Source organism: Gobius niger, assembly GCF_951799975.1.
Source record: "Gobius niger genome assembly, chromosome: 4".
Taxonomy (NCBI): domain Eukaryota; kingdom Metazoa; phylum Chordata; class Actinopteri; order Gobiiformes; family Gobiidae; genus Gobius; species Gobius niger.
Window position 1 is genome coordinate 5,792,098 of NC_136855.1, and position 26,882 is coordinate 5,818,979.

General features: G+C 42.5%; 1 protein-coding gene across 1 annotated transcript; it reads left to right on the plus strand.

The window, feature by feature from the left end:
- On the plus strand, nucleotides 1-23,805 carry ctsd (cathepsin D). The gene is made up of 9 exons (XM_079554920.1): nucleotides 1-206; nucleotides 8,699-8,852; nucleotides 12,372-12,495; nucleotides 15,202-15,320; nucleotides 17,939-18,138; nucleotides 18,310-18,432; nucleotides 19,082-19,226; nucleotides 19,407-19,505; nucleotides 23,582-23,805. Exons 1-9 carry the CDS (start codon nucleotides 139-141, stop codon nucleotides 23,741-23,743), a joined length of 1,194 nt encoding a protein of 397 aa, XP_079411046.1. The 5' UTR covers nucleotides 1-138; the 3' UTR covers nucleotides 23,744-23,805.
- The last annotated feature ends 3,077 nt before the right edge of the window (nucleotides 23,806-26,882 follow it).

Here is a 26,882-nt window from a genome sequence, read left to right on the forward strand (position 1 = left end):
GCACGTGACGGGCTCCGGGTCAGCTGATGTTAGAAAAGGCTTTTCTCTGAAGTGCTGGCTCATTGTCGTTGATCGCGTTGTTTTTGTTGTTGCGAGTTTCACCTGCGGAGGTCATCGAACGTCTCGACCGGTGCCAACATGAGACTCTCCCCGGGGTTTGTGTGCGCTCTGGCGGCGCTGGCTGTCTGCGCGGACGCCCTGGCTCGGTAAGAAACACGACAACAAGTTCAGACATGTACAACTCAGCGTGACACGATGTATACCCTCAAATTATACACACGCGTGTTAGTTTATTTTTTGAATAGGCTCACGTAGTTTTGGTCGCAGTCTGCGCATAATGGTTTATCCCGCGCGTAAACGCCCTGAGCTGCTGAACGAAACTATATTCAACCTGTCACAAACACTAAAACCAACAACAAACGTCCAGCTTGGATCATTACGTCTGCTGTTCTGTTTGCATGCACGTGTATCATTCATTTAACTTTTAAAGATCACGCGTTTTTGCGAGTTGCCAAAACTTGCTTAGCTTTTATTGTTACGTTCAAATAAATCAAATCAAAGCGACGTTTCGGCTCTCACAAATTAAAGTAGCAATGCCTCTTTATAAACTATTAATAACCTCCACGGACCACTTATAATTCATTTTGTGTACGTAGCAAACGCTTCATAACCGCCATATATTTATTTGCGTAACAGGCTGGTGGTTGAGCTTTCGTTGTGGCGCACAGTGTAAATCACATGACCGCCTCTGTGTGACTTTGAAATGGCGCTGATGATTTGTTTGTTTGTGCTTTGCTTTGTGGTGTTTGAAATCAGGTCACGTGCAAACAATGTCCTTTCCAGTTTTGGCATATCTTCAAATTACGCACGAGGAGGTCATGAAACAAAATAAGATATAAACCCCAATATAACACGCAGGTCTTTTTGGATTAACCTCTTAAAGAGGGGGTATTATGCTTTTTTCAGCCACATAGCACCAGTCTATAGCACACTACAATGATGACGAAACCTTCTGTTGGTCTGTCAATGCAGTAAATTAGAAGAACTGCCTTGTATAAAATTGCTCTTTCAAAATGGCGGTAGCAAATGACTTGAAATAGGCCCCTGTCTCTTTAAAAACCTCTGACCCTTTCCGACACGCCCCCTCCACACGCTGTCTGTGGCATCACAACAACACTGCACTCGTTGTCTCAACAGTATTGAAACTACGATCGGTGCATTTTAATTGTTATTGTTGGAAAGGAGCTACTGTTTATCACTTTGTGAACAATGGCCACACAGGATATTATTTGGAGACGAACCTTCCACACCGGACGCTTGGAAGGGGCTCTTGCCTGAAAAATAACTGCTGTTTGGAGGCTATCTCTTTGCATCTGCCATGCCCTATGGATCTCTAACTATACCCCCATGGACTACACCAGGATCTGCAGGAGCCCATACGATTCAAAAGACGGACATTATCTGTGCAGGTGGACAATGGTTTTTCGAGGTTACCCGTTAGCTTGTTATAATCGACCAGGGCTGGACTGGCAGAAAAAATCGGCCCGGGACTTTTGGGTCAAGACCGGCCCTCCAAAAAAAAAAAACAGTCATATTCAATGCAATAGTCGAGGTGAGGAGCAAAACAATAAAACCTTGGCTTGAACTAAAACAGTATAAGCTACGAATCGAGGACAATAGTTGCATTTTGTTTCTGCCGAATTCAAGCTCACACCTCACAGCACTCAACACTTTAATCTTGTCATTTATAACTTGAAGGAACTTTTGTAAAATTACTAAACAATCTTAAAATGTGCGTTCCGTTAATGAAGTTCCACTCGCGACTGCAACACAAATAAACTTCTCAAAACCAACCAAATTATCGCACTGTAGATGAAGATGAAATGGTAAAACTCACCACGGAGTTATGGAGGTGTGGAGTGAAGATAGAAGTCCCAAAAAGGCCAAACATTGTAAATCCTTTCAATGGAAACTAGAAGATTTACAAACTGCGCGCACTGACGACGAGGGGCAAGACAGAGTCACCTGACAACTCCCAGCATGCACTTCTTTGCAAACATTTGTCTAAAATGTATAAGAAATAGAGGTCTAAGGTTCTGTGGGTCCTGGAGGGAGTTACAATAAACTATTTCCTCTTATATTCACAATGTGAGGGGCATGAGTGTTATGTCAGAGAGGCCCATCGCTCATTACACCAGATTATCTGTGAACCATGACTCAAGAAAGCGTGCTACTAGAGGGGTATAAAAACCGTCATATCCCTCTAGAGGAGGAGCTGTGCAATTGCATATATGTCATGAGAGAGATTCTGTCGGCTCTTCCCGTCAATTGTGGGCCGGTGTAAGGTATTATGGGCATTATTATTTCGGTGTGATTAACCTATCCGGCCCGAAAGTACGTCGGCCCACCGGGAAAACTCCCGAATCTCCCGATGGCCAGTCCGTCCCTGTAATCGACTACAGCTCATTGTTGATGAAAAGTCTGTAATAAACCACAAATGTGTAAAGCCAGGCTCATTGTGTGATCATCGTAAAGGCTGCTTCGAGTAGTTGCCTGCTTTATTGACGTTATTTGTGCATAGTATGCTGCCTGTTTTCAATGAATGTTGTGAAGGTGAAGGTTGTTAGCTTGTCGCGGCTAATAGTGCCTTAGCTCCGGGAGAAAACCACTCGGCTACGACTCACTGTAGATGAAATGTGAGCAATAAACTACACAATCAACAAGCCCGGCTCCGTGTGTCATCGTCATAAAGGCTGCTTCAAGCAGTTGCCTGTTTTAGTGACGTTTTCAATGCATAATATGCTGCTTGTATTCAGTGAATTTTCCCGTTAGCTTATCGCGGCTAGCTTGTTAGCTCCGGGAGAAAACCACTCGGCTACGACTCACTGTAGATGAAATGTGAGCAATAAACTACGAAATCAACAAGCCAGGCTCAGTGTGTGATCATCATAAAGGCTGCTTCAAGCAGTTGCCTGTTTTAGTGACGTTTTCAATGCATAATATGCTGCTTGTATTCAGTGAATTTTCCCGTTAGCTTGTCGCGGCTAGCTTGTTAGCTCCGGGAGAAAGCCACTCGGCTATGACCCATTGTAGATGAAATGTGAGCAATAAACTTCCAAATCAACAAGCCTGGCTCCGTGTGTGATCATTGTTAAACGGTTCTTTATGTGTGTGGTGGTTTTATTGACTTTATTTGTGCATATTTCTCGTTTTCACGTGATGACTCGAGGTTTAGCTTAGCATTAGCTTTCTCCGGAGGCTCTGTGCATCATCAAGGCCCAGCGCAGAACCAGACACTGAAATAAGTGTTCTTGTCACCGGTTTTAATCCTGGGTGTTTAGGTAACAGAAATACTGATGTGTGTCTTTGTAAAAGTCTGCTTTGGCTCCGGTTCACAACACATGAAGCTAATCCTCCACGATGACTCTGTTTACATCTTAGGGCTAGACACTGCGGGGAGGGGGTTCTGCTGAGGGGCAGTGGTTGGTTACTCGGCTGGTGACGAAAGGTCGGAGGCGTATCCTGGAGGTCGAGGGCGTTTCCTGAAGGAATCAGGCGTTTTATCCCTAAAATGGCCGCCATCCGAGTTTCTACAGATTACTCAAAAATACATGAATGTGCCAAGGCAACACTTCAGGCATGTTTTTAATGAGGGAATGACTTAATAACATGATGTAAAGCTTGAAAAAGTCGATTTTGCATAATACCCCCCCTTTAACCCCCAACCTTAAGCGAGTACGTTTTCTCCAGCTCGACTTAATCAAAATAGCGACATAAAGGAGGATGAAAACACAGCAAAGAGTATTGAAAGAACGACAAAAACACAAGAGGGGCGCCAAAAGAGATTAAAAAAAAAGGAACAAACATACAAAAAAAAAAATCCCACAACAAAGTGACAAAAAAAGCGACTAAAAAACAAACACGGGCAAGGGCCATTAAACTCAATGGGACTTTCCTGATAAAATAAAGGTAAGATAAGAAAAAAAAAAAAAATGTGACAACAAAGCAAAAACACACGACCAAAAAGTTCCTACATCGCAAGGGAAAATCTCAGTTTTGTAGGTCTTACCTTTGAAATGAGGCGTTACCTATTCGCTGTGAGCTCCAGTCCAGAAGCTTTTAGATTTGGGTAAAGCCAAACTGGAGAAAACAAGCTCAGTTAAAGGAACAGGCCACGGTTATCCATACTGAGATATGTTCTTACCTGAGCTTAGACGAGTTGATACGTACCTGTCTGGTCTTTGTGCCCGTGGAAGAGGCGTGGGATCTTCCAACTTCACCCCCGTTTGGAGCTATTCACCTTATTCCGCCCCGCCCACTTTTGCCACTTTTTGCTTTGTCTTGACACTTCCGTTGTACGGACACTTCCAACACTGCACCATTTCTCAGCACGGCCTGTTTTCGTGTAGTGACTGATTTTATGTGGACTTCTCCAGTCCCATGTTAACAGATAGGAGAAAAGGAGTGGGCACAAGTAATGTCAGCGCCCACGCGAGCCTCCGGAATAAGGTGAATAGGGATATGCTGGGAGAGGCCAAATGCTAACAACATCTTTGGCCAAAAAGACCAGACAGGTACGCATCAACTTGTCTAAGCTCGAGTAAGAACATAATCTCAGTATGTAAAAACAGTTGCCTGTTCCTTTAAGGCTGGGGTTAAGAGATTAAGAACCCAATGAGAATTTGTGGAGGGAGCCACAAATTCTGCCTCCGCCTTGAATTGTAAATTCTAATGTCAATTTAATGGTACAATCGGCAGTAAAGTGATACTTTTGTGCTTAACTGTAGCTATTGACACACACACGACCAAAATCATGAAGTTGCCAGTCAAAAATGGCTGCTTTGGGCGTGGGAGTGATGGAAAACTGGAACACCTGGGACAGAAATTGTGTAAAAATTGTGACAAAATAAATCAATGGCCCCTCCTGGAACCGCCACCTTAACGTGGTGGAGGGGTTTGAGCACCCGAATGATCCTGGGGGCTCTGTTGTCGGGGGCTTCGTGCCCCTGTAGGGTCTCCCATGGCAAACCGGTCCTCGGTGACGGGTCAGACAAAGAGCGGTTCAGAAGCCCCTTATGAGAGACCAACAGGCCCGGTTAGAACCATGAGGCCGTCCTTCTGTGGACCCACCACCTGCAGGAGGAGCCATAAGGGGCTGGTGCAATGTTATTTGGGCAGCTCCAACAGATGCTCCCACGACCCGGCAACGGACAAGTGGAAGAGGATGGATGGATGGATGAAAATTCTCACAACTCGGACTATCCTGGTTAACATCTGGACATCTGGTCACCCAATTTGGGATGGTTTTAATAGTTTACTTGAAATGTTGAAACGTTTTCAACCGTACTGGATTCGTTGAGTGATAAGAGATGTTTTTTGTTCATTGAAAGTAGTTTGGTTGGAAAGCAAAGACATTCTTGGGGCAGATCTATAGTATTTAAGTCTTTTATCAGTTTAGCGGTTCGTATCAGTCTTCCTTCAAATGTTCAAACTGTGGGCGTGTTTAAAACGTATGCACGGTCGGCTGAATCTTGATTTGTGCTACCTCTAAGTGAAGTGGAAATTCTTGTAAATTTGGGTGCAATCTTTTTTGTAATCGCCTAATGTCTAAATGAAAAGTCATACCAGTAACTAAATGGAGACGCTTAAGCTTCTGGGCTGATATTTTTTTCTGTTTAAGCATGATGTCCTGAGTGGTTATTACACATGGTACTGCTGATGCCCTCCCATCCACCTATGGTAGTAAAATAACTTGTGTTTATAGACTAGCACACACTAAAACGCCTAGAGCTATCACCACATTCTACTGAAACAAAATAGTTTTAAGGTTCTGCATACTTTATTTGTCATGAGTTTGAGCGTCAGCGTTGAAATGTTCAGAGCTGTGGGGCAGAAAAGTGCTGTGGTTTTTTTTTTTTAGCTGTGACACACGCCAACCACAACTGACTTTCCAAATGATACCGACTGATCATATCTCAGCTGCAGAAGTGCAAATGTGTGAAAAAAACTACAAGACAGTTGAGCCAAGAGAGCTTGACTTCTGCACCGTTCCTTTCATTGACATTTCATTTTTTGCAGACGAAAATTAGACCAAAACGAAATAAATAGGAGTTAAGAAAAGCTATGTGGACTCAAAACGACCCTGGATAAAGCAGAAGGAAATGGATGGATGGATTCAAAACGAGAGAATAAATAGATAAATAAAGTGAAAGAAGGGACTAAAAACATGTGAACTTCTGTGACACTTGAATTTCCTGCCTGCCTGCACAGGTCTGTGCTTTGCTCTTGTGGGAGAACAAACAACATAGCTACGTGTGAAGTTGACCAAATACATTTTGATTTCATTCATGTATTCAATTTGAGTGAATTAAATTGACATGTAATTTTCGGCTTCGAAAGCTTGACTAAAATAACACCCAAAAAAGACGCCAAAAGACTAAAACAAGATTAAGATATGTCGATTAACTCTGGACTTCAGGATAGTGTTGGATAAATTGACTTCACTAGAACTACTTGGCACTATTTTGAAAAAGATATCCATTTGCAATTATTATCATCATTATTGTCATTGTGTACTCTTTCAGAATCAACATTCAGTTCTGTGGCTTTGCACATTGTGCACATTCAAATTGCAGTTAATGTGATAAGATTAGAAGTTCATTGAACTTGTTTTCCACCCACTGTGTTAAACCCTGGCCTCGCGTGGTTAGTCCTGACATTTACAGCCTTTCATGCTTCAGCGTAAGTGTTTGGATGACATTTCGCTCACAGCATTAGAGCTCTCCTCAGATCTTTACTCGTGTAACTCATTTCACTGACGCTCACAGGGATGAGGATAGGGCTGTGCAATTAATCAAAATTCGATTACGATTTCGATTATTACACAAAACGATCATTAAATTAGCATAAAAGAAAAATTTTTTTTTTGACTTAATGCAGACGTACATTATTTCATGCCGCTAGGATTATTTTCCCTCAGCATTTCATGTGCCATGGCTCAAAAACAAACGCTGTGTGACGTGTGAGGCCACGCTGCTCAGTTTACTTATGCAGGTGTGAGGGCTGGCCAGCAGGGGGCAGGTGTGAAACAGAGACCTCTCCTTAAACGAGGCATTCTTGAAACAATTTGTAAAACATAACATATTCAGCATAGTTTTTTGATTAAGAAATAAATAAATAAAATAAGACTTTTTTTTTTTCTTTCTTTTTTTTAAGGCAACAAATAATCGTTTGAATACTCTGGATTTTCAGTTATGACCAAAATAATCGTGATTATTATTTTTTCAATAATCAAGCAGCCCTAGATGAGGAGCAGCTGAATCAAGAAATAACTTGGGTTTATGCTGCATGATATTGAAAAGAAAAAATGCAAAAAAAGTGAGCAATATCACAATACTAAATACTACAATCCAAAGTTCCATATATTTTGAGTTTTAGGCTCAGTTTGTGAAATGTATTGTGTCTGCCAGATGAAGGCTTGAGAGATTTTGCGAAGAGGTTGAAGATTTATGAAAGTCACTTGACAGACAGTTCAAAGGTCATTTTAAATTGATTTCTAGTGATGGACTCATCTGTGAACTAATCAGCCCTCTGTGATTAGTTCACAGATGATAAAGAGAATGCAAAAAGATCCGGCTCTTTTCAGAAAACAAGATCTAAACGTCACTGATGGTCGTGTTTCTGTTGGGTTTGTAATTGGGACTTTATAATCGTCAGGTTTACAGCCTTTTCTTTGGTAGAGCAAACTCCTGTTTTTCTCTAGTTTTGGAGTTATGACGGGACAATGGAGATTCTTGTGTGTTAAATGAAACTGGAGGAAAACATTTGTCTTTGTTTGAGCTGAGGCTTGTATAAAGTTGTTTAAGTTCATGATTTGGCCACAGCTATTTATTTTCATTATGAAAAAAGAAAATGGAGATCGATCAATATGAGGGATTAATATTTTTGCCGTTTTCTAGGTGTCTCGACAGTCAAAGGTGAACCGGTTTGCGCACAGAGGGGTCTAAACCAGGCCTGGGTATTGTTTAATGATATCAGTTGTATTGTATTGATAAAAAAGACTATAGCGTAACATTTTGCACTGACTGGGGGGGCACTTTCAGATTTTGCCACTCCAGACTTAGCGCATTTAAGTGGGAAGTACGTGAGGCGGAGAAGCAGCCGTGGCCAAAGGTGGTGTTATGTACAGCAGCCATTTCCTCCAACCAGACTCCGTGGCCGGGAAGGGGCGTCTTCAAGTCTTCATCTGACTTACGAACTCAGCCTGAAACACAAAATGCATGGAGCTTGTGTACAAAATGATTTTACTAATTTGGTGTGATCCATGAGAATGGCAAATTATATGGTTAGCAAAACAAAGCTAGCCAAGCCACGGCTGTTTCTTGTTTTGGCACTTGCAAGAAAAAGAATATGCTTCTCTTGTTTGGAAACTTTTCGAACACATCTCACACTTGTTAAATCCTTTTCAGTGCATTATGAGTTGTTACAATCTTGTAGAAAGAGACAGAGTGGTGAAATAAATATAAAAACCTGATTAAAAGTAGGAAGTAGTTCTCTTTTTGGCATAAATGTAGCCCCACAGCGCCTCCTGTTGGAAGGATTATTCATTCAGAGGCGTGTCATGAACAAACATTCTGTTTTCTGAATTCTGTTTTGTGGTATGCTTCACATTTTAAATGGCGTCTTGTCCCTCGTCCAGGATCCCTCTGAAGAAGTTCCGCTCGATCCGCCGGACCATGACCGACTCTGGGAGTTCTGTGGAGGAGCTGCTGGCCGACAGCCACAGCCTCAAGTACAACCAGGGCTTCCCTCCCAAAGCCCCCTCCCCAGAGCTGCTGACGAACTACCTGGACGTGAGTACTTCTGCTAACTGTTAGCACCGCTTAGATGTGTAGACCAACGGTTTAAGATTCTGTGATAAATCAATATTTCACGCAGTGGTCAAAGTTGAGATTTTTGTAGTTTTCTCCTTAAAGGAATAGGCCACCGTTTTTAAATACTGAGATATGTCCTTACGTTAGCTTAGACGAGTTGATGCGTAGTTGTCTTTACGCGTGCCCTCAGTCACATAAACAGAGCGCCAGACGGCGCTAGCATAAAGCCTCTCCTCTTTAACCGGTTAATCTTGACATCCCTGTCCACTTGTAGCTAGGCCAGTCACAATATTTAAAAAAAACAACTCAATAGATCATCTCTAAAAATATGGCGATAAATTATAATAGTGATTATTGATATTTCATCTACATAATTCTGGTGAAATCTTTCCTGACAAAAACTCAATCTCCAAATTGGATGAACGGTGTAGGAATTAAGCGTTTGTATGTGAGCCTCCCACTTTTTAAGGGATCTTAAGTCATGGGACAAGTGACCCTCATTATCCCATTCATAATTAACAGATGAGACGTGTGAAGTGTGATTTTTGCATTTTGGATATTGTTGCTATTATTTTCAATATCAGATCCAAAGAGCTGTCAGTGTCAGTGAAGCAAGCCATCATTAGACTGATACATCACAACAAACCCATCAGAGAGATAGCAAAACATATTTGGAAACATTATTAAAAAGAAAGGTGAGCTGAAAAACCAAAGTCAACAATCAAGGGAAGATTCACCAGAGAGAATACAGACCATTAACCACAGGGTGTAAACCACTGAGCCTCAAAAACAGGAGGCAAAAAAATGGTAAATGGTCAATTTTACCAGGATGCAAAAAACATGTAAAAAAGCCTTGTCAGTTCTGAAACAACATCCAAGGACAGATGAGACAAAGATCAACTTGTACCAGAGTGATGGAAGAGAAAAGTCTGGAGAAAGAAAGGAAAGCTCCACCTCCTCAGTGAAACATGGTGGTGCAGCATCATGGCCTGGGCTTGAAAGGTAAAGATAAAGGTTTTATCTGATCTTATCTTGTTTGGGCCAATAGAACTGTTCCCTTGTATTTATTGATGATGTGACTGTTGACGAAGGCAGCAGGATGAATTCTGAAGTGTTTTGGACAATATTATGAGCTCATATTCAGCCAAATGCTTGGACTCTGCTTCACAGTGCAGATGGACAATGACCCGAAGCTTCTGCCAAAGCCATAGAGCTTTTTAAGTCAAAAAATTGGAACGTTATTCAATCACCTGACATGGATCAAACTGAGCAGCAGTTCAGACATTTGCAGTAGCGACTAACTACCTGGTTAGCGGTACTGCGTGTATGTATTGTCCTGGTCACAATCCTTCTTTAATCTTTACAGTCATAGGGATTTGTTCAGTCAGAGGCTGTGACGGTAAAGTCCATTAGACCATGCTAAGCCCATTTAGTCCTGTGTACATATTAGTTTAATAAATTAGGATTGACTGGTTTGTGTAGAAATCAACATTCGAACAGTTGAAACTGGCACACAGGCTGCAATTATAAGAGAATTGAATGTCCTTGTGACAGCATGATGTTTTACAATGTATAAATCACTGTTACTTAGATCAGATAGACAAGTTTTATTGTTGCCTTCCTGGCTTCCGAGTGATTCCCTGGGTTTGATCTGAAAGGCGCTGCAGCGTCCGGATTCTTTTCCATCGACATCTCTCCGCAGATGTCGAGCCTTTTTGCAGCTTTCTTTGTGTTCTTCTTTGTGTTCTTGGTTGTTGAGGCGATTTAAATAAGTTTTATCCAGTTTTGTTAAAACGATCCATTGGCACTTGTAACGCTTGTGACACTTTCCCTTAGTGAACAAGTGGGCGCTTCCTGCTTCCTCGTTTCACATGTTTTTCCTGTGACAGGATTGGTCAATTACTCTGTCAATTTGACCTTTATTAAAATCGCGATAAGATTTAAATTCAATTCATTATTTTGTTAGTTCTCCCGGATTTGACTGAATCCTGATTTCGAAACCTATAATAGTCATAAAAATGGCCTGGTTCAGTCTTTGTGGCCTAAATTCCCTTTTTAAGCTCAAAATTCTCATTACTTCCCTATTTTCTGCCGTCCCCTTGAGTTTGTCGCAGCCTAAGCACTTGTGTAAAGTAAACACTGGTTAACACAGATGGTTAGTTTCCCTGTGTCAGTCTTGGACGAGGGGAACAGGGAACATCGGTCACACGATCCGCCAGCTTTCCACATGATAACAGTGTGTCAGAGCACGAGGCTATTTTTATCAAGTGTTTATATGTCTGTGAAGAGGTCAGAGTTACATTTACTCAAGTATAAAAGTAACTGCCCTGACATGCAAAGGAAACCCGTCCTGCGTCCTCACCACAGAAATCAGCTGGAATATTAATTAATTGTGCCAAAGGTTTAGGCCATTAATGTTATATAAAAAAAAACATGCATTTGGGTTCAAACTAGCATATTATATACATTTCATGGAAAACAATAACATTGCACTGGTGTATTCAATATTAAATTTGTTTTAACGCAAGCGTATTTGTGATCACCACGCAAAACTGTATGTCCACTATGCTAAGTATTAAGTGAGTTTTGCAGCTTTTTTTTTGAGTTAAACATACAATATAGTGGCTTATTTCCATTTCCCAGCTATTGTCCAACTGAAAAACACTTGGCATTAGTGTTAAAACTAGGAAGGGAGAGATTAACACTAAACTAAATTAACGACTAAAATGTTGTAGACTAGTCTGTTGAAGCCCTAGCAGATACTCAAACCTGCAGTATCGCTATCGGCAATGCAGTAGGAATTTAACTTGACATTCATTGTTCACATTAACGGACAACGATGACTCTGCAGTTTATTTCCCAGTTTCCCAAGACTCATACTTCACTTTTTTTTGCTGACTAAGCCAAAATCGAAGCGCTGATTCAGTGTATCCATAGGTTTCACTTCTTAATACCTCCAGTAAATGTTTTGTTCCTCCACAGTTGACCCTGTTCTTTTCGCACAGAGGCTCTTTCACAGTAAAAAGCCTCTCAGGAGTTTGGCTAATCCCGGTTTACCATGTTCTGAGGGAGAGTAAATGAGGCTTTCCCGTTAAGGGGTCTAAACCGCCCGACTGAGCCACGGTAAAGACTAGAGCTGCAGGAGACGCAGAGACTTAAGGGTGACCTCAGCGTCTCTAACTTTAGCTTTTAATAAAGAGGAAGTGAAGTCTGCTCAGACATTTGGAAATAATTGTGCAAAGTCACAAGAAGAACTGAAAGAATGACAGGACCCTTAAAACATAACTCTGCTGCTTATTGTTTAGTATTCATTCTCTGGAGTGGAGAAGAGCTATAACTAGATATTTATATCTCTATATTCCTATTATATTTCTTTCCTTATTTATGATTCTTATGTTGTTTAATTCACCCATAGAATGTACAGCACTTTGTCCATAAGCCGGTCTTCTGTCTTCTGTCATATGATTTTTAACATTTAGTTTAAATGTGTTTCCACAGGCGCAGTACTTTGGGGAGATCAGCCTGGGCTCCCCTCCTCAGATCTTCACTGTGGTCTTTGACACCGGCTCCTCCAACCTGTGGGTGCCGTCCGTGCACTGCGCCTGGACGGACGTCGCCTGCTGTGAGTGGCCTCTGGTTCACTGGAAACTGCTTCATGATGTCACTAAAACTCAAAGATCTGTGCTCTTTAAATGGGCTGTATCTGAATGTTCACTCTAGTTCAGTGCTGCACACTTGTAACACATCATTTACCATAAACACAAGGATATAATGTAAAGTGATGTACAATAAAACAGACAAGCCAAAATAAAATGCAGCAGAAGTGATGCTGTTAGATAAGTATGAGTTACATAAGCTCCTTTCTGACCGCGAGGGAAACGACGATAACGCAGGAACAATCTCTCGACCGTTTTCAAGTGTCCTTCCTGTGCTCTGCTGTGACTAGGGCTGGGTATCGTTCTTTTTCCAATACCACTACTTTAACGATACCGGCTTTTTGGTACCGCTGTCTTAACGATACCTGCGTTATTTTAATTGAACTAAAATAATGTAGTAGCTATAAAGAAGTATTGTTCAGGAGAAAATCCTAAAACGTTTAGAAACAGAAAGAAAACAGGCCGCAACAGTGTCACCTGTAACTTTATGTTTTGGGTAGAATTCACACTTAAGCAGCGATAAAAAGAGAAAGGACATTATTACCTCCTGAGATGCAGAGACAGATCCACATCAGTCACCGTTTTCTTTCAACTAAACTTTTTTAAACTCTAAAAATCTAAAAAGATCTGTTACATAGTGGGAGCGCTCACTATGTCTGTCACTTATAATTTACTGTAAACTTTCCCAAAATTGGCTATAGCAAAGTGAGTGCTCACATTTTCCGTAAACAATCTCCTTCGGTGCAGCTGGAGTTTAGTAACAACAGCAGTAACTTCAGACTGCAGGTCTTTCGCTAAAGGTAAATAGCCGAGGTGTTTCTTGTTGTTTTTCTCTTTGTCTAAGAGCTCTAGTTTCTTATTCAGTCCTGGCTCAGACCGCGGCTCTGCCATCTCTGATATTGACTAAAGTGTTAGTAAGTTCTAGCTTTGCTTCGCATAATATCCGCATTTGCGCTGAAGCTGGTCATGAGTTCAGGCTTTTTTAGACTCACTGCGGATCATTTATTGATGTCTGGAGAGATAAAGTACAGAAAATTAGCACCGAAAGAAAGGTTTTTTCGATACTAACCCCTACCGTAGATTTTCGGTAGATTAAACGGTACCCAGCCCTAGCTGTGACTCTCCTTGTTCCTCTCACACAACAAATTGCGAACTTCAAAGGTAATTGACCTTTCGTAAAAGCCCCACGCCCTTGGCCAATGTTGGCTAGGTCTGCAAAGAAGTGGAGCTTAACACATAATATAACAGGGTAGAAGTTCATGTTAGTGACTCTGGTACAACACCAGCGCGATATCCTTCAGATAAATATGGGTTGCAATGTACAGTGTGGGAGTATATTCAAAATATGCAACAAAGGAGACACTACAGCTATCAAGGCTAAAGCAGCAGTGTGACAGGAAATGGGGAGCTGGCACTAGTCATGCTCTTGCACTACAGGGTAAGACCTCTTCTTTTGTTAGTCCAGTATTGATTAAAATACGAGCCATCTGCCCCCGCTCCAGCTGAGGAGAGGCAGGCTGCAGTGGCTTTGTCTCCCCCACGGCTCAACGAGGTAACACAAAAGTATGCTGCGATGTCCCACGTCTAGCAACTATCAACGCGAAAACAAGCAAACTCCACGATATCAGTGTAGCATGACAACTTTCCCAAAAGGCCGCAACTTTCCCGTAGCTATTCCAATAATCTGCAATTTCCATTGCAACTATTCCTTAACTCCACACCTTCTGCGCAACTGAAGTGACTTTTCAGACGACGAGACAGATGGTAAATGAATATTGGCTTGACCCACAAGTTAGTAGGGGGTGTGTTTCTAGCCGATAAACAATATCAGTTTTGAATGGTGAGAAATGGGTTGGACAAAGGTCAATTAAAGCAGTGACAAAACCCTCTGCCAACCACAAATGGGAACCAGGTACCGCAGTTGGAGAATGGATGGTCCACTTCGAAGTTGAGGTTAAAGCAGTACTAAGTAACTCTTCCCCCTATAGGCCATTAGTGCAACTGCAGGTGTAGTAGCAAGTTACAATTTTTTAACTTATTGTCTTGGAGAGTAAATACTACGCTGACAGGAAAGGCGAAGGGAGAGAGGGTTACTGTGCATCCAATTATACAATGGAAATATTTATTTTCACTCAAACTTGGCTGTAAATACTGTTTAAAGTGACGTTAGCCCGCAGTTAGCTTTGCCCGTTAGCATGTTAGCTTCTTCTTCGTGATTCCATTAGTGTGTATTGCTTTCTCCGGACCGGTGGCAGTCAAGTTGCAAACATGGTTTTCTGTCCAGAGACACCAGGGGGAGATGAAAGACCCTCCAATCATCCCATAAACACTTGTATTACCCCCACAGGGACTAAAAACAAAAACACGTTACTTAGTACTGCTTTAAGGTTATCAAACTGAAAAGATGCCCCAAGAGGTGGTGTGGTGGCGCAGTGGTTAGCGCTCGTGCTTCACAGCAGGACCTTTCTGTGTGGAGTTTGCATGTTCTCCCCGGGTCTGCATTGGTTTCCTCCGGTTTCCACCACTAAAAACATGTGCATCACATCTGGAGTTGGGTCCTCACGGGTCGTCGAAAGGATGGGTCCAATGCAGAGGATGAATTTCGTTGTACAGTTGTTGAATAATGACAGGAATAAAGGTTGATACGTTTTGCTTTATCTGTCTCTTTCCAGGGCTGCACCACAAATACAATGATGCCAAGTCGAGCACTTTTGTGAAAAACGGCACGGCCTTCGCCATCCAGTACGGCTCGGGCAGCCTGTCGGGATACCTCAGCCAGGACACCTGCACCGTGAGTCAGAAGAGCTTTGGTATCGTCAGATTTACTGGCACAAAGTATATTAGGGCACAGTTTATACATTAAGTCATTCAAAAGGCTTTATTCAAGAATACATTTGAAATGGGCTGCATAAACGTAAGCTCAGAGGCAAATTATTATCATTATACCAGTGCAAATAAAATGAGGAAGTGTGTCCGAATTACAAAGAAGTAATGTAGTTTTAGTCTTTTGATGAAAATGTCATTTACAGGGTTTCCATGTGCAGGGCATTAAAAACACTTAAAGTCATTACATTAATTGTGAAGAATTTAAGGCCTTACATATTATTTAAAAGCATTACATTTGATTCCAACATGGGAAAGCACAGGGTCAGGCTGTAAGTGTTCCACAAACATCAGACATCAATTTAAAAATGTTAGTCCAGGAAGCTATTGTGCTAGGATTGTTCCAGAAAGTGTGAGCTCGTGAAGCCTGTTCCTGTGTTCACCCCATGGAACATTTTGGACAGCCGTACTTTGGAGAGGTGTAGCCTGTGTAGAACTTTGAATTGGAGCAGTCCATGACGAGCACAGACTAAAGATGAGTGGACGATGTCTTGAGCTTTAGGCCATAGAGATTCACTGATGTTTATTACAATGTTACGCACATATTCCATATCTGACAGTTCCTGACATAGTTTAGCATATAAGTACATTATTCATGTCTGAGCTGGGAGGCTGAAGAGGAAAAGATGGGAACATTGATTTAACAAAGCTACCGATTTGACACGGCTGATCAAAAGATGCAAACAACTCCCTTTGCGTTACAAATATCTGATATTGCACAACCAGTAATCAAACTGAAGTGAGGCAATCCACCAAGTTCCTTTGGTCTGTGTATTCTTTTTACCCATTTTAAGGTTAAGTCATGATTACTTACTGCATGATTGCTATATTGCAGTTTTACAGTATATTGTTTTAAAAGTCTATAATTTAGGTTCTGTTCTGTTTAATGCAGCTCTGTGTCAGACACAGGATTTAACCAACCACAGTGTAATTTCCAAAATCATTATTAAAGCTTCAGATTCAGAAAACTTTATTGATCCCTCAAGGGCAATTGTTTTTGCTGCAACCTCAAACAGATATTGCACAAACACATTACAACACTCACTGTGTGTCATTTCCAAAAATACAGACAATGGATGATAAAAAAAGAAGAAAAGAAAGGACACATTTCAAAAAGGTCAGGGTCACTTCAGAATTCAACTGTTCAGTGACAGAGGGGACAAAAGAGTTGGAGAAACGATTTGTTTTCCGATAAGGTAGGAAGGCAGAAGGCATGAGCGAAAACTCAGAACAGAGCCTGAAGGCTGGCCCAAGATACATTTAGCTTCTTTAGCGCCTGCTCCTCCCAAAGAGGTTTTAGGTCTCTTTGTTTAACTCCAATGACTTTAGAGCAGATTTTGACAATGTTTTGCAGTTTATTTTGATCTTTCACAGACAAACCCTTGTGCCAGCAAACAAATGAAAAAGTTAAAAGGCTCTCTATGAAACGGCAGTAAAAGTTGCAGAGAATCCTTTTGTTTACATTAAAAGAGTTCAGTTTCCTTAAAAGATAGATTCTTTGCTGACCGCGTTTAAAAATGAAGTCTGTATATGCGTCAAACCGCAACTTGTTGTCCATCCAAGAACTAGATATACGAGATATTTGTACTTCTCCACTACTTCCACCACTTCACCATGAATGACACTGCTGCCCAGAGAGGGCGCTGTGGAGCGTCTAAAGTCAATAATCATGTCCTTGGTTTTTGAGACATTTAAATCCAAGTAGTTGCTGTCGCACCATTGGACCAACTCTGTCAATGCAGGGCCGTGGTTCATTTCAGATGCTGAAAGTAACGACACCAGGAAAACTTAACCAAGAACCTGTTCTTCTGAGTGACCCGGCAACTGTCCGTGTACAGTATGAACAGCAGAGGGGACAGAACACACCCCTGAGGGATCCTCTGTTAGAGATGGATGCTGGGGACATCTGACCATTCACAGGCACTCGCTGGATTCTGTCTGTGAGAAAATTTAAGATTAAAAAAAGAAGCTGCTCAGGCAAATTAAAAACAGTGGCAAGTCTCTCAATCAGGATGTCGGGCTGCATCTTATTAAATGCAGAAGAAAAGTCGGCGAACAAGAGTCTTACATGAGCCCCAGTTTTGTCGAGGTGTCTTGCCGTTTCTCCCACCACTCATTAGAAAGAGGATTAAGGAGAATTTGGGTTTAGGCGGAGGAAAATACATGATTTTAACATTTTTAAACTCTGTATAGTCCCTTTAAGCATTTTGGTGTTTTGAATGATTGAAAATTCCCAACATTTCTGAGCAAAAGTTCCCATTCCCAACAGTCATTAAATCAACTTTTCTTGGAAAGTAATGACAATATTAAACTAGTTTGAATAAGTTTGTCAGAAATACCAAAACTCTGGTCTAAAACTCATTCCCCTGCAGTTCTGGATGAAATTTGACTTTATTTTTTGCACAAACGTTTCCCATTGTCTGTTCAAGTGCAAATCTGATGACAAAACACATCACTATCATGCTGCAGTTGGCTGTTGCTTGGACCAGATTGTGATGGTGATGTTGCCTCTGCCCGCTCCCTCAGGTCGGCGGCATCGCGGTGGATAAGCAGCTCTTCGGAGAGGCCATAAAGCAGCCGGGCGTCGTCTTCGTCATGGCCAAGTTCGACGGGATCCTGGGCATGGCGTATCCGCGCATCTCGGTGGACGGAGTGCCCCCGGTGTTCGACAACATGATGAGCCAGAAGAAAGTCGAGCAGAACATCTTCTCCTTCTACTTGAACAGGTGAGCCTTAAATAATCGCTAGTTGCAGCCCGATCACAGCGTCATATGCAGTTTGGCTGTTTTTACCTTTGGCCTGTTTTGCATTATGAAGTCACCCTAAACAAAACACTAAGTAATAATAATACATATCCCTGCCTTAATGTATTTGTTTTATGTTTTTTCTCCCTTCAGGAACCCAGACACGCAGCCCGGGGGAGAGCTGCTGCTCGGAGGAACAGACCCCAAATACTACACTGGAGACTTCCACTACGTCAACATCACGCGAGCGGCCTACTGGCAGATCCACATGGACGGGTGAGGAGGGGGGAGAGGCGAGATGATGGAGAGGAGAGAGAAGAGAGAGAGGAAAGAGAGAAGAGAGAGAAAAGAAAGAGAGAGGGAGGAGAGGGAGGAGAGAGAGGAGAGAGGAGAGGGAAGAGAGAGGGAAGAGAGAAGAGAGAGGGAGAAGGAGGAGAGAGAGGGAGAAGGAGAGGGAGGAGAGGGAGGGGAGAGGAGAGAGAGAGGAGAGAGGGAGGAATGGGAGAGGGAGGAAGGGGAGAGGGAGGGAGGAGAGAGGGAGGAGAGAGAGGGAGAGAGAGGGAGGGAGGGAGAGGGAGGGGAGGGGAGAGGGAGGGGAGAGAGGGAGGAGAGAGAGGAGAGAGAGGAGAGGGAGAGGAGAGGAGAGGGAGAGGAGAGGGAGAGGAGAGGGAGAGGAGAGGGAGAGGAGAGGGAGAGGAGAGGGAGAGGAGAGGGAGAGGAGAGGGAGAGGAGAGGGAGAGGAGAGGGAGAGGAGAGGGAGAGGAGAGGGAGAGGAGAGGGAGAGAAGAAAGGAGAGCGGGGAGAAGGGGGGTGAACACCGAGTTAATGGCCATGATAGCTGCCACTGTAGCAGAAACCCAGTAGAAATGTCAGTGTGCTGTCAGATCCTTCTCCTCTGACTCCCTTGTATTTGAATGTTGTCCAGGCTGAAGGTGGGTTCTCAGCTGGGCCTGTGTAAAGGCGGCTGCGAGGCCATCGTCGACACCGGCACGTCCCTGATCACCGGACCTGCCGCCGAGGTCAAGGCTCTGCACAAGGCCATCGGAGCTCTGCCGCTCATCCAGGGCGAGGTGAGCAAAACAAAGGGGATTCAGTGGATGGATAGGGACACACATCTGGAGACATTAGTCATAGGTCTTTAGTGTTAATTTAGTGTTAGTCTTAGAGCGCCTGCGTGTGTGTGGTCGGTGAAATGAACATGAAATCTTCTGGTTTCCTTTGATAACTTGTTTCCCCCGTGTTTATTTCAGTACATGGTGAGCTGTGATAAAGTCCCGACTCTTCCCGCCATCACCTTCAACATCGGGGGCCAGGCCTACACTCTGAAGGGCGAGCAGTACATCCTCAAGGTACGTCCCACAGCGCCGGCACGACCAGCTCCTCCCAATATTTGGTGTGATCAAAAGCATTTTGTGTGAATATTAACCGCCCTCGATGGAATGCAGCTCTGAAATTTACAAAACACTAAATGTGGACTTGCATCGAGTTAGACGGAGCAGCATGAACCCTGTGATGAGACTAGTCGGCGAGAGAAGACCCCGGAGCTCCATTCACTACCATAGACTGATCTGAGGCCGAGTAGTTTTTACATTTAATGCATGATGCAACTAAAAGTAAAAAGGACAAATGGCGTACATCCTCCAGACACGGTTAGCGAGCCGGCTACTCTGAAAAATACTTCTCACAAGATGGGTCCTCGGGCGCAGCACTGCCCACTGCTCCTGACCAGTCGTCCAATGGCGTCGAGGGATGGCTTAAATGCAGAGGACACGTTTCCTTGTACAGTTCGTGTATAAAGATGACATATAAAGCAAAAAACAAACTTCCCAATGTAGTTTTCCTGTAGCTGCTCACAATTCGGTTACACGTCTAATGGCCACTAAACATCATCTAGTTAGTTGTGGAGAAACTTCAGAAATGATATAAATCCCATGAAACAGACATTCTTACCTCACCTTACCCGTAACTAATATGGCGGACTTCGTTGCCGGACCCGGATTCCCGAGTGGACTGTTGGGGATGGGAACATGTGGGGACCTCACGATTACAGTAAATCACTTTCTATAGAAACGTACACTACCGCTCAGAAGTTTGAGGCGCTTTTTTAAAGGAGCTATATCATGCTATTTTAGCCATTCCAAAGTTAAGTATAGGCATTTATATGATATATTGTACCTCTACCGTTATGGAGCACTCATTTTTGTGATAAATATAAGTGTTTTCTGGAGGTATTTTTCGAACCCGGAAGACACAACGCTTCGATTCAGTTGACTCCGCCCCCTCTCTCCGCACATACAACTTTACCGTAATATAAATAAACAGCAATAAGTGAAGTCACTTCACAATGCAGTTATACGGAGTTGACATCTGCAACACAGCTTCATAAATGGCTAACACACATGCTAATATGCTAACACACAAGCTAACCCGCGTTTGGATTGACTCACCGCTCTGGTCCATCGCTGTTTACATTATGGGACTTGCGTTGGTTATAAAAGTTAATCCACTTTGATTCTGGCGAAGGTTCACCAAACATCCATCAGTGACAGTCACAGAAAAACAATATTTTGGCTGATAGTCGCTGAATCCCGGAGAAAAAAAACAGCTGAGTGGCCTCTTCCTGAAAAAAGGTTGAATAAACTCCTCGTCCTTTTTCTCTTTTTCTCCGTGACATGATCGTTAGGTAAGAATAAGAACATGTGTGTCCAGAGTAGGTAACGAGCTCCATCTTCACAGCTGCAGCGCAAACATGACTGATCTGTTCAGACGCTCAGGGGATGTGTTTGTTTTGGCCTCAGCTGACCTGGAAGCACCTCGGGCACTTCCTTTTTTATTTTTTTAATTATTTTTTTTAATTATTATTTTTTTCTCTTTGTTTCTCTCTTACGACAGAAATAATGAAAACGCTGTTTTACAAATTAAAATCAGGCCGTAAGCATAGAATTAAGACATTATATTACAGACGTCGAGCACTTCTGTTCCGCTGTGACGACAGAACTGAACACTCAGGCTGTTTCTCAATTGCGAGGATCCGTCCTCCGTTTGGCCACTTCGTTGACGTCCTCGGTGGTGGCTCCTCCAAAACGGAGCGGAGTGTCCTCTCTCCGCCGCCTTTGAGCTCAAATGGAACGGCCTCCGGAGCGAGCGGCCGCGTCAGGTCACGTGTCAATCTATGCTCATTAAAACAACTGTTTTATGAATAACAGAGGCCAGGAAACTGTTTATGTGGAACAAAACTATTTTAAAGTGAGTTCAAACTAATAAAGTTTTGCGAGAAAAGAAAAAAGAAACTATGCTGCAGTGCATCATGGGTAATTTCAGCTCTCCGAGGCAGCGGAGGATCCACAGGTGTATCCTTCGTAAATGAGCCAAACGGAGGAGTCGAGCTGCGAGGGGGCGAGTGGTCCAGGTGAAATGGAACACCACTTGGCGGCGCCGTGATGACGCGAATGACGTCCGAAGTGGTCGAGACGCCGAGGATCCTGGCAATTGGGAAACAGCCACAGTCATTCACCAGGAGAGGGAGGAGCAGCTGCTCAGAGAGCAGGATTCAGGACGATTACTGAGAGCTGCGTGAATGAAGCCACAAACCACTCTGGGGGTGTTTTTGATAAGGAAATAGCATAACAACATGGCTAAAAGCAACAAAAAGTCGATTTTGCATGATATAGGACCTTTAAGATTCGTTTTTTCTTTTATTTCAAGACCATTTACATTGTAAATTCTCACTGAAGACATTAATGAATGAATGAACGAACACATGTGGACTTAAGTTGAAATAGATTCTACAAAATGCTTTGATTACTGCTTTGCACTTTTGACATTTTCTCATTGAGCGTCACAATGTTGTCAGATATGGTTTTGACTTCAGACGTTAAACCTTTTATGAAGCATATTGAGAAAATACCAAGAATAAAGGTTGTAATAAAGAATAATGAGAATAATGAAGAATTGTATATATATTTTTATTATTATTATTATTATTATTATTATTATTATTATTATTATTATTATATATATAACAGTTTATTTTATATATTTTATATACTATTATATATATTTATATATATATTTATATACATATTTATATATATATTATTTATTATTATTATTATTATTGTCACATGAGATTATTGTTTCCTCCATCATCCAATGTGTTCATTTATAGTTTAACGAGAATCACACACAGTGTTGGAAATAAAGAAAAGCCGATACATAAAAGCATACATGTTCAAACTTTTTATTTTTTTTACACGACTTTATACAGAAACTATAATTCTCCTGAATTGTTCCTGATTTCCTGAAATAAGTAAATGATCAGAGGATCAGGTCGGCCATTTGTCAGTGAATGAGTCAATGTCATGAGTCGGTGACATCACCTCATTTACCCCACTGTCCTGTTAATCCTTATGACCATGTCCAGTGCTGCCCTCTGCTGTCCTCACTCCATTGTTGACAGATGTTGGCCTCTTGGATGTGAAAGCAGTGGTGCACCACAGCCTCATTTAATTAGCCATGACATAACTAAAAGTATCAGCATCAAAATTCGTGATTTATCACAAATCAACAGTGCATGAAATGCCATTAAAAATTCAATTAGATTCAAACCGGCATTGAATTAATATCTGTTTTTTAGGAAAAAAAAGTGATGCTGCTTGACTATTTTGAAATAACCAAAGTGAGTCTAAAACGTATTCAGCTGCAGTTTGGCCTAAAAAAGTTTCGCTTCAAAGTTTTCTGCTGTGTCCAATTACCTTTTTCATGATTGAAGTGTCCTTTTTTCCTCTGTTTGGAATGTTTGATGGAATGTTTTCACATCACAACAAATTAATCATGCCCAAATATTTGAGCTTTTATGGCATTAGGAAACATTGTTGCTGCCTGATCTTATCTGTAGCAGCGTTTCTGGAGCGTTACAGCTAAAGGGCCCCGCAATAAAAATAATTTACTCTGTTCGAAATATCCAATGGTTTTCATTTTTTCATTTTAGGCGTTAAATTTTAACAAATAAATCAACTTTTTTTTGTTTCTAGTATACTCTTTTGGAGACCAGATTTGGGGCGCAGTGTCTCCGAGGCTCACACAGCAAAAAGTCATCTTGAAATAAGTAAATGGGTTGATTTGAGTCATGACATGAGGGAAGAGTTTTACACATGAACTAGGAAAAATCTTATTGCACTCAAAATTAGATCAAAAGTAATCTTAACGGTCGTAATTGTTTTATCTTAATTTAAGTGTAAATATCTTGTAGCACTGTATTAATTAGTGAAGGGTCCTGGATTTGTTTGCATGGAAATTTGCAGCGTCTGAAAATTGAACTCATGGGTGCACTGAACGGCAGTCGCCACCAGAGGGCTCAGTCTACTCACCCACTGACCTCCCAAACTGTGTCCTCCCTCCCTCCCTCCCTCCCTCCCTCCCGCAGGAGTCCCAGGGCGGGAAGGCCATCTGCCTGAGCGGCTTCATGGCGTTGGACATCCCCCCTCCGGCCGGGCCCTTGTGGATCCTGGGAGACGTGTTCATCGGGCAGTACTACACCGTGTTCGACCGCGACAACAACCGCGTGGGCTTCGCTCCGTCCAAATAAATAAAGCCATGGACCGAAAGTTTGAGTCCCACGAGAGTCCGGCGCAGCGCAGGGAGGAGCTCGGCTCGGTCATCATGATTTCAGATATGTTTTTGGTAGTTGATCTTTTGCTGAAGGGGAATACGCACTGGTCAGAGCTGGGATCGAATCAGATACTTCGAATTTAGTTGTTCTGAGGTATAATTAGTTAAAAAAAAAAAACGTATTCCATCAGTAGAGGATTTTTTCCCTGAACATAAGAAAAAACTTTGTAAACTTTTAATATTTCATATTTTTGTCATTTTAAATCTAATCATTTTTTTGTTGTGTGATGGGAATCTTCAGCTGCTTCAAAATCCAGTGTTTATTTAATCCTGCAGTAAGACGGATTTAACTGTTTTAAGTTTTTACTAATGAGAAGATTTGTTTGCCAAAAAAATGCAGCGTTTGCATTTTGGTATTTTGTCTGTTTGTTTCTCTTGTCAGTTTAAGTCAGACCCATTCAAGACCCATTTTGAGGGCTTATGATTAAAAAAAATATATATAGTATTTTAAAATACCATGACAGCGGTATGTCCGGCTGGAATTGTGAACGAGACCCAGGAATTTTATATTCACCACGTTCTGTTTCAACATGCAAGTAGAGACGCTGCAGGTGGAAACAGAGATTTTTAGCTACTTTTCTCTTTTAGCATCGTCGTCTTAATGTCAAGAGTGAAAAAATAAAAGACAAAACTGCTTATTCATTCACAAATACTGAAATGTTTGGTATCCACGTGTAGCACCAAAGGCTGTGACCGAGATGACGCTGTAATCCAAATATGGTCATTTCCTGAGTGAGAGACGGCAGCGGCTAAAGACTGGAGATATATACACAGGCCACATGTACATACAAGGGGCTAAACTTTAGGGCCGTTTTCATTCCACTCTTTAACAACATCTGCACTTCAGCAGCTCCTCCACCTGCAGCGTCTCGCCTTCAAACACAATTGTACATTTCATTTATTTCTCAGTAGTAAAGAGCGCCCCGGCTCCTCTTCTATGCGACGTACTGTTTTACAAGTTTATTGGCATTACTCCTCCTCGCTCCCTGCGCTGTGGCTCCAGCAGCTCCTCCTCCAGCTCCTCCTCCTGCTCCTCCAGCTCCTCCTCCTGCTCCTCCTCCTGCTCCTCCAGCTCCTCCTCCAGCTCCTCCTCCTGCTCCTCCAGCTCCTCCTCCTGCTCCTCCAGCTCCTCCAGCTCCTCCAGCTCCTCCAGCTCCTCTAGCTCCTCCAGCTCCTCCTGCTCTTCCTCCAGCTCCTCCTCCAGCTCCTCCAGCTCCTCCAGCTCCTCCAGCTCCTCCAGCTCCTCTAGCTCCTCCAGCTCCTCCTGCTCCGTGTTTGCACTGACGTGTCACAATCTGACATCTGTAATTATTGTTGTGGAGATTTGTAAAGGTGCGAATGTAGAGAAATGTTCCAGACGCTTTGTGAAGCTTCGGCTCAGAATTTTTTAGCTGATTATTTCAGAGATTTTTAAGAGTTTGAGTCATTTGAAATCTGGGACCGATTTTGGGAAACACAGTTGTGGTTTTGAGTAAAATGATGTGGCTCCTACTGTAACTACTGAATGGTTTTAGGTGATCCGTTTCAATAAAAATTTTAAAAACACTCTTTGCTGCTGGGATTTTGTAGATAACTTTGTAGGACCCAAAACGTATAGCGTAACAAACGTATAGCGTTTAAGTGTGACGTCATGACATCCGCTTCCGGGTCCTAGCAAAGTGGCTTATATGCGAGAAAGAAAACATTAAAAACTCTTTAATACAATATCAATATTTCTGAAACTTAACGGGGAGTGCCTGAACCTACTTATTTCTCAGACGCATTAGCCAAAAATTCCGCACCTACTGCTAAAAAAGTATTATTTACTAAAGTCTGTACTTCCGGGGCTAGCGTAGCTGCTCCGCCGTTAGCATTTATCTCCGCTAAACCGGAAGTACCTATTTACTAAAATAGGTACTTCCGGTACCGCAAAGACAGTTCTGTGATAAATACCTGTTATATGGATTCACCTGCACCTCGGCGGATCCTCCGCAGCCTCGGTGTTTCTTTTGCGGCGAGGTCTTGGCTAGTACCTCGATGGAGCCATCCCATCTACAGCGACACTTGACCACAAAACATCCAGAAAGTGCGGGTAAAGCGGAAGAGTTTTACAAACGAAAGCTGATGGGATTTAAGACGAGTCCGTCATTAAAAAGGCCACAAATGTCTCCAGCAAAGCGCAGGAGGCCTCCCACGCGTGTCATTGCTTGTGGCCAAATCTAAAAAGCCATATACAATGGGCGAACAACTGATCCTCCCTGGCGCGACATTTTTGGCTGAAAAAATGTTTGATGAAAAAGCAGCAGACACATTCAAAACAGTCCCGTTATCAAACCACACAGTGTCCCGACGAATCGCTGATATGTCAAGTAATATTGTGCAGCAAAGTAGTGTCTAAAATGAAGCGAGCGGGACAGTTTCCGCTCCAGCGGGATGAAATGACAGATGTCAGTGGAGAAGCTCAGCGTTTAGCGTTTGTACGGTACAAAGATGAAACGGACATAAGCACTGCCAGGAAAGACAACTGGTGAAGAGATATTCCAGATGATTCACAGCTTTTTTAAAGAGCACGATATTGAGTGATATTGATCTGCACAGACGAACTCCTCTCTACCGCTTCATTTCTCCTCCGGCTTCAAAAGCTGACCCCAAATCCACAAAGATAGGCCTGCGTTTGTGAGCGTGGGGAAACGTGTTTCTGTCCCGATTGGTCAACAGTGTCAACAATGTCACAACACCGCAGTGCTAGGCTAATGGAGATAAAAGTCGGCGACACAAACAAGCGGGACGTATTTCAGTGGATTTAATAAGAAAAGGAGACGGACCTCAGCCCTGAGATGGAGGAGACATCGGAGAGAGGCGAGCGGAGAGATATATAAACGTCTCCATAGCAGCGTGACATCTTCCAATAAGCGCAAGTGGGAGGGGCGGTAGATGCTAAAACTTTAAATGAACTAGCCAGGGGCGTAGCACCAAATTCTGGGCCCTGGGTACAAACTGTCTTGGTGGACCCCCCGTATGAAATTCACAGTTCACATTCTATGTTCTTTGACCACATAACAGTGGTTTAGTGGTTT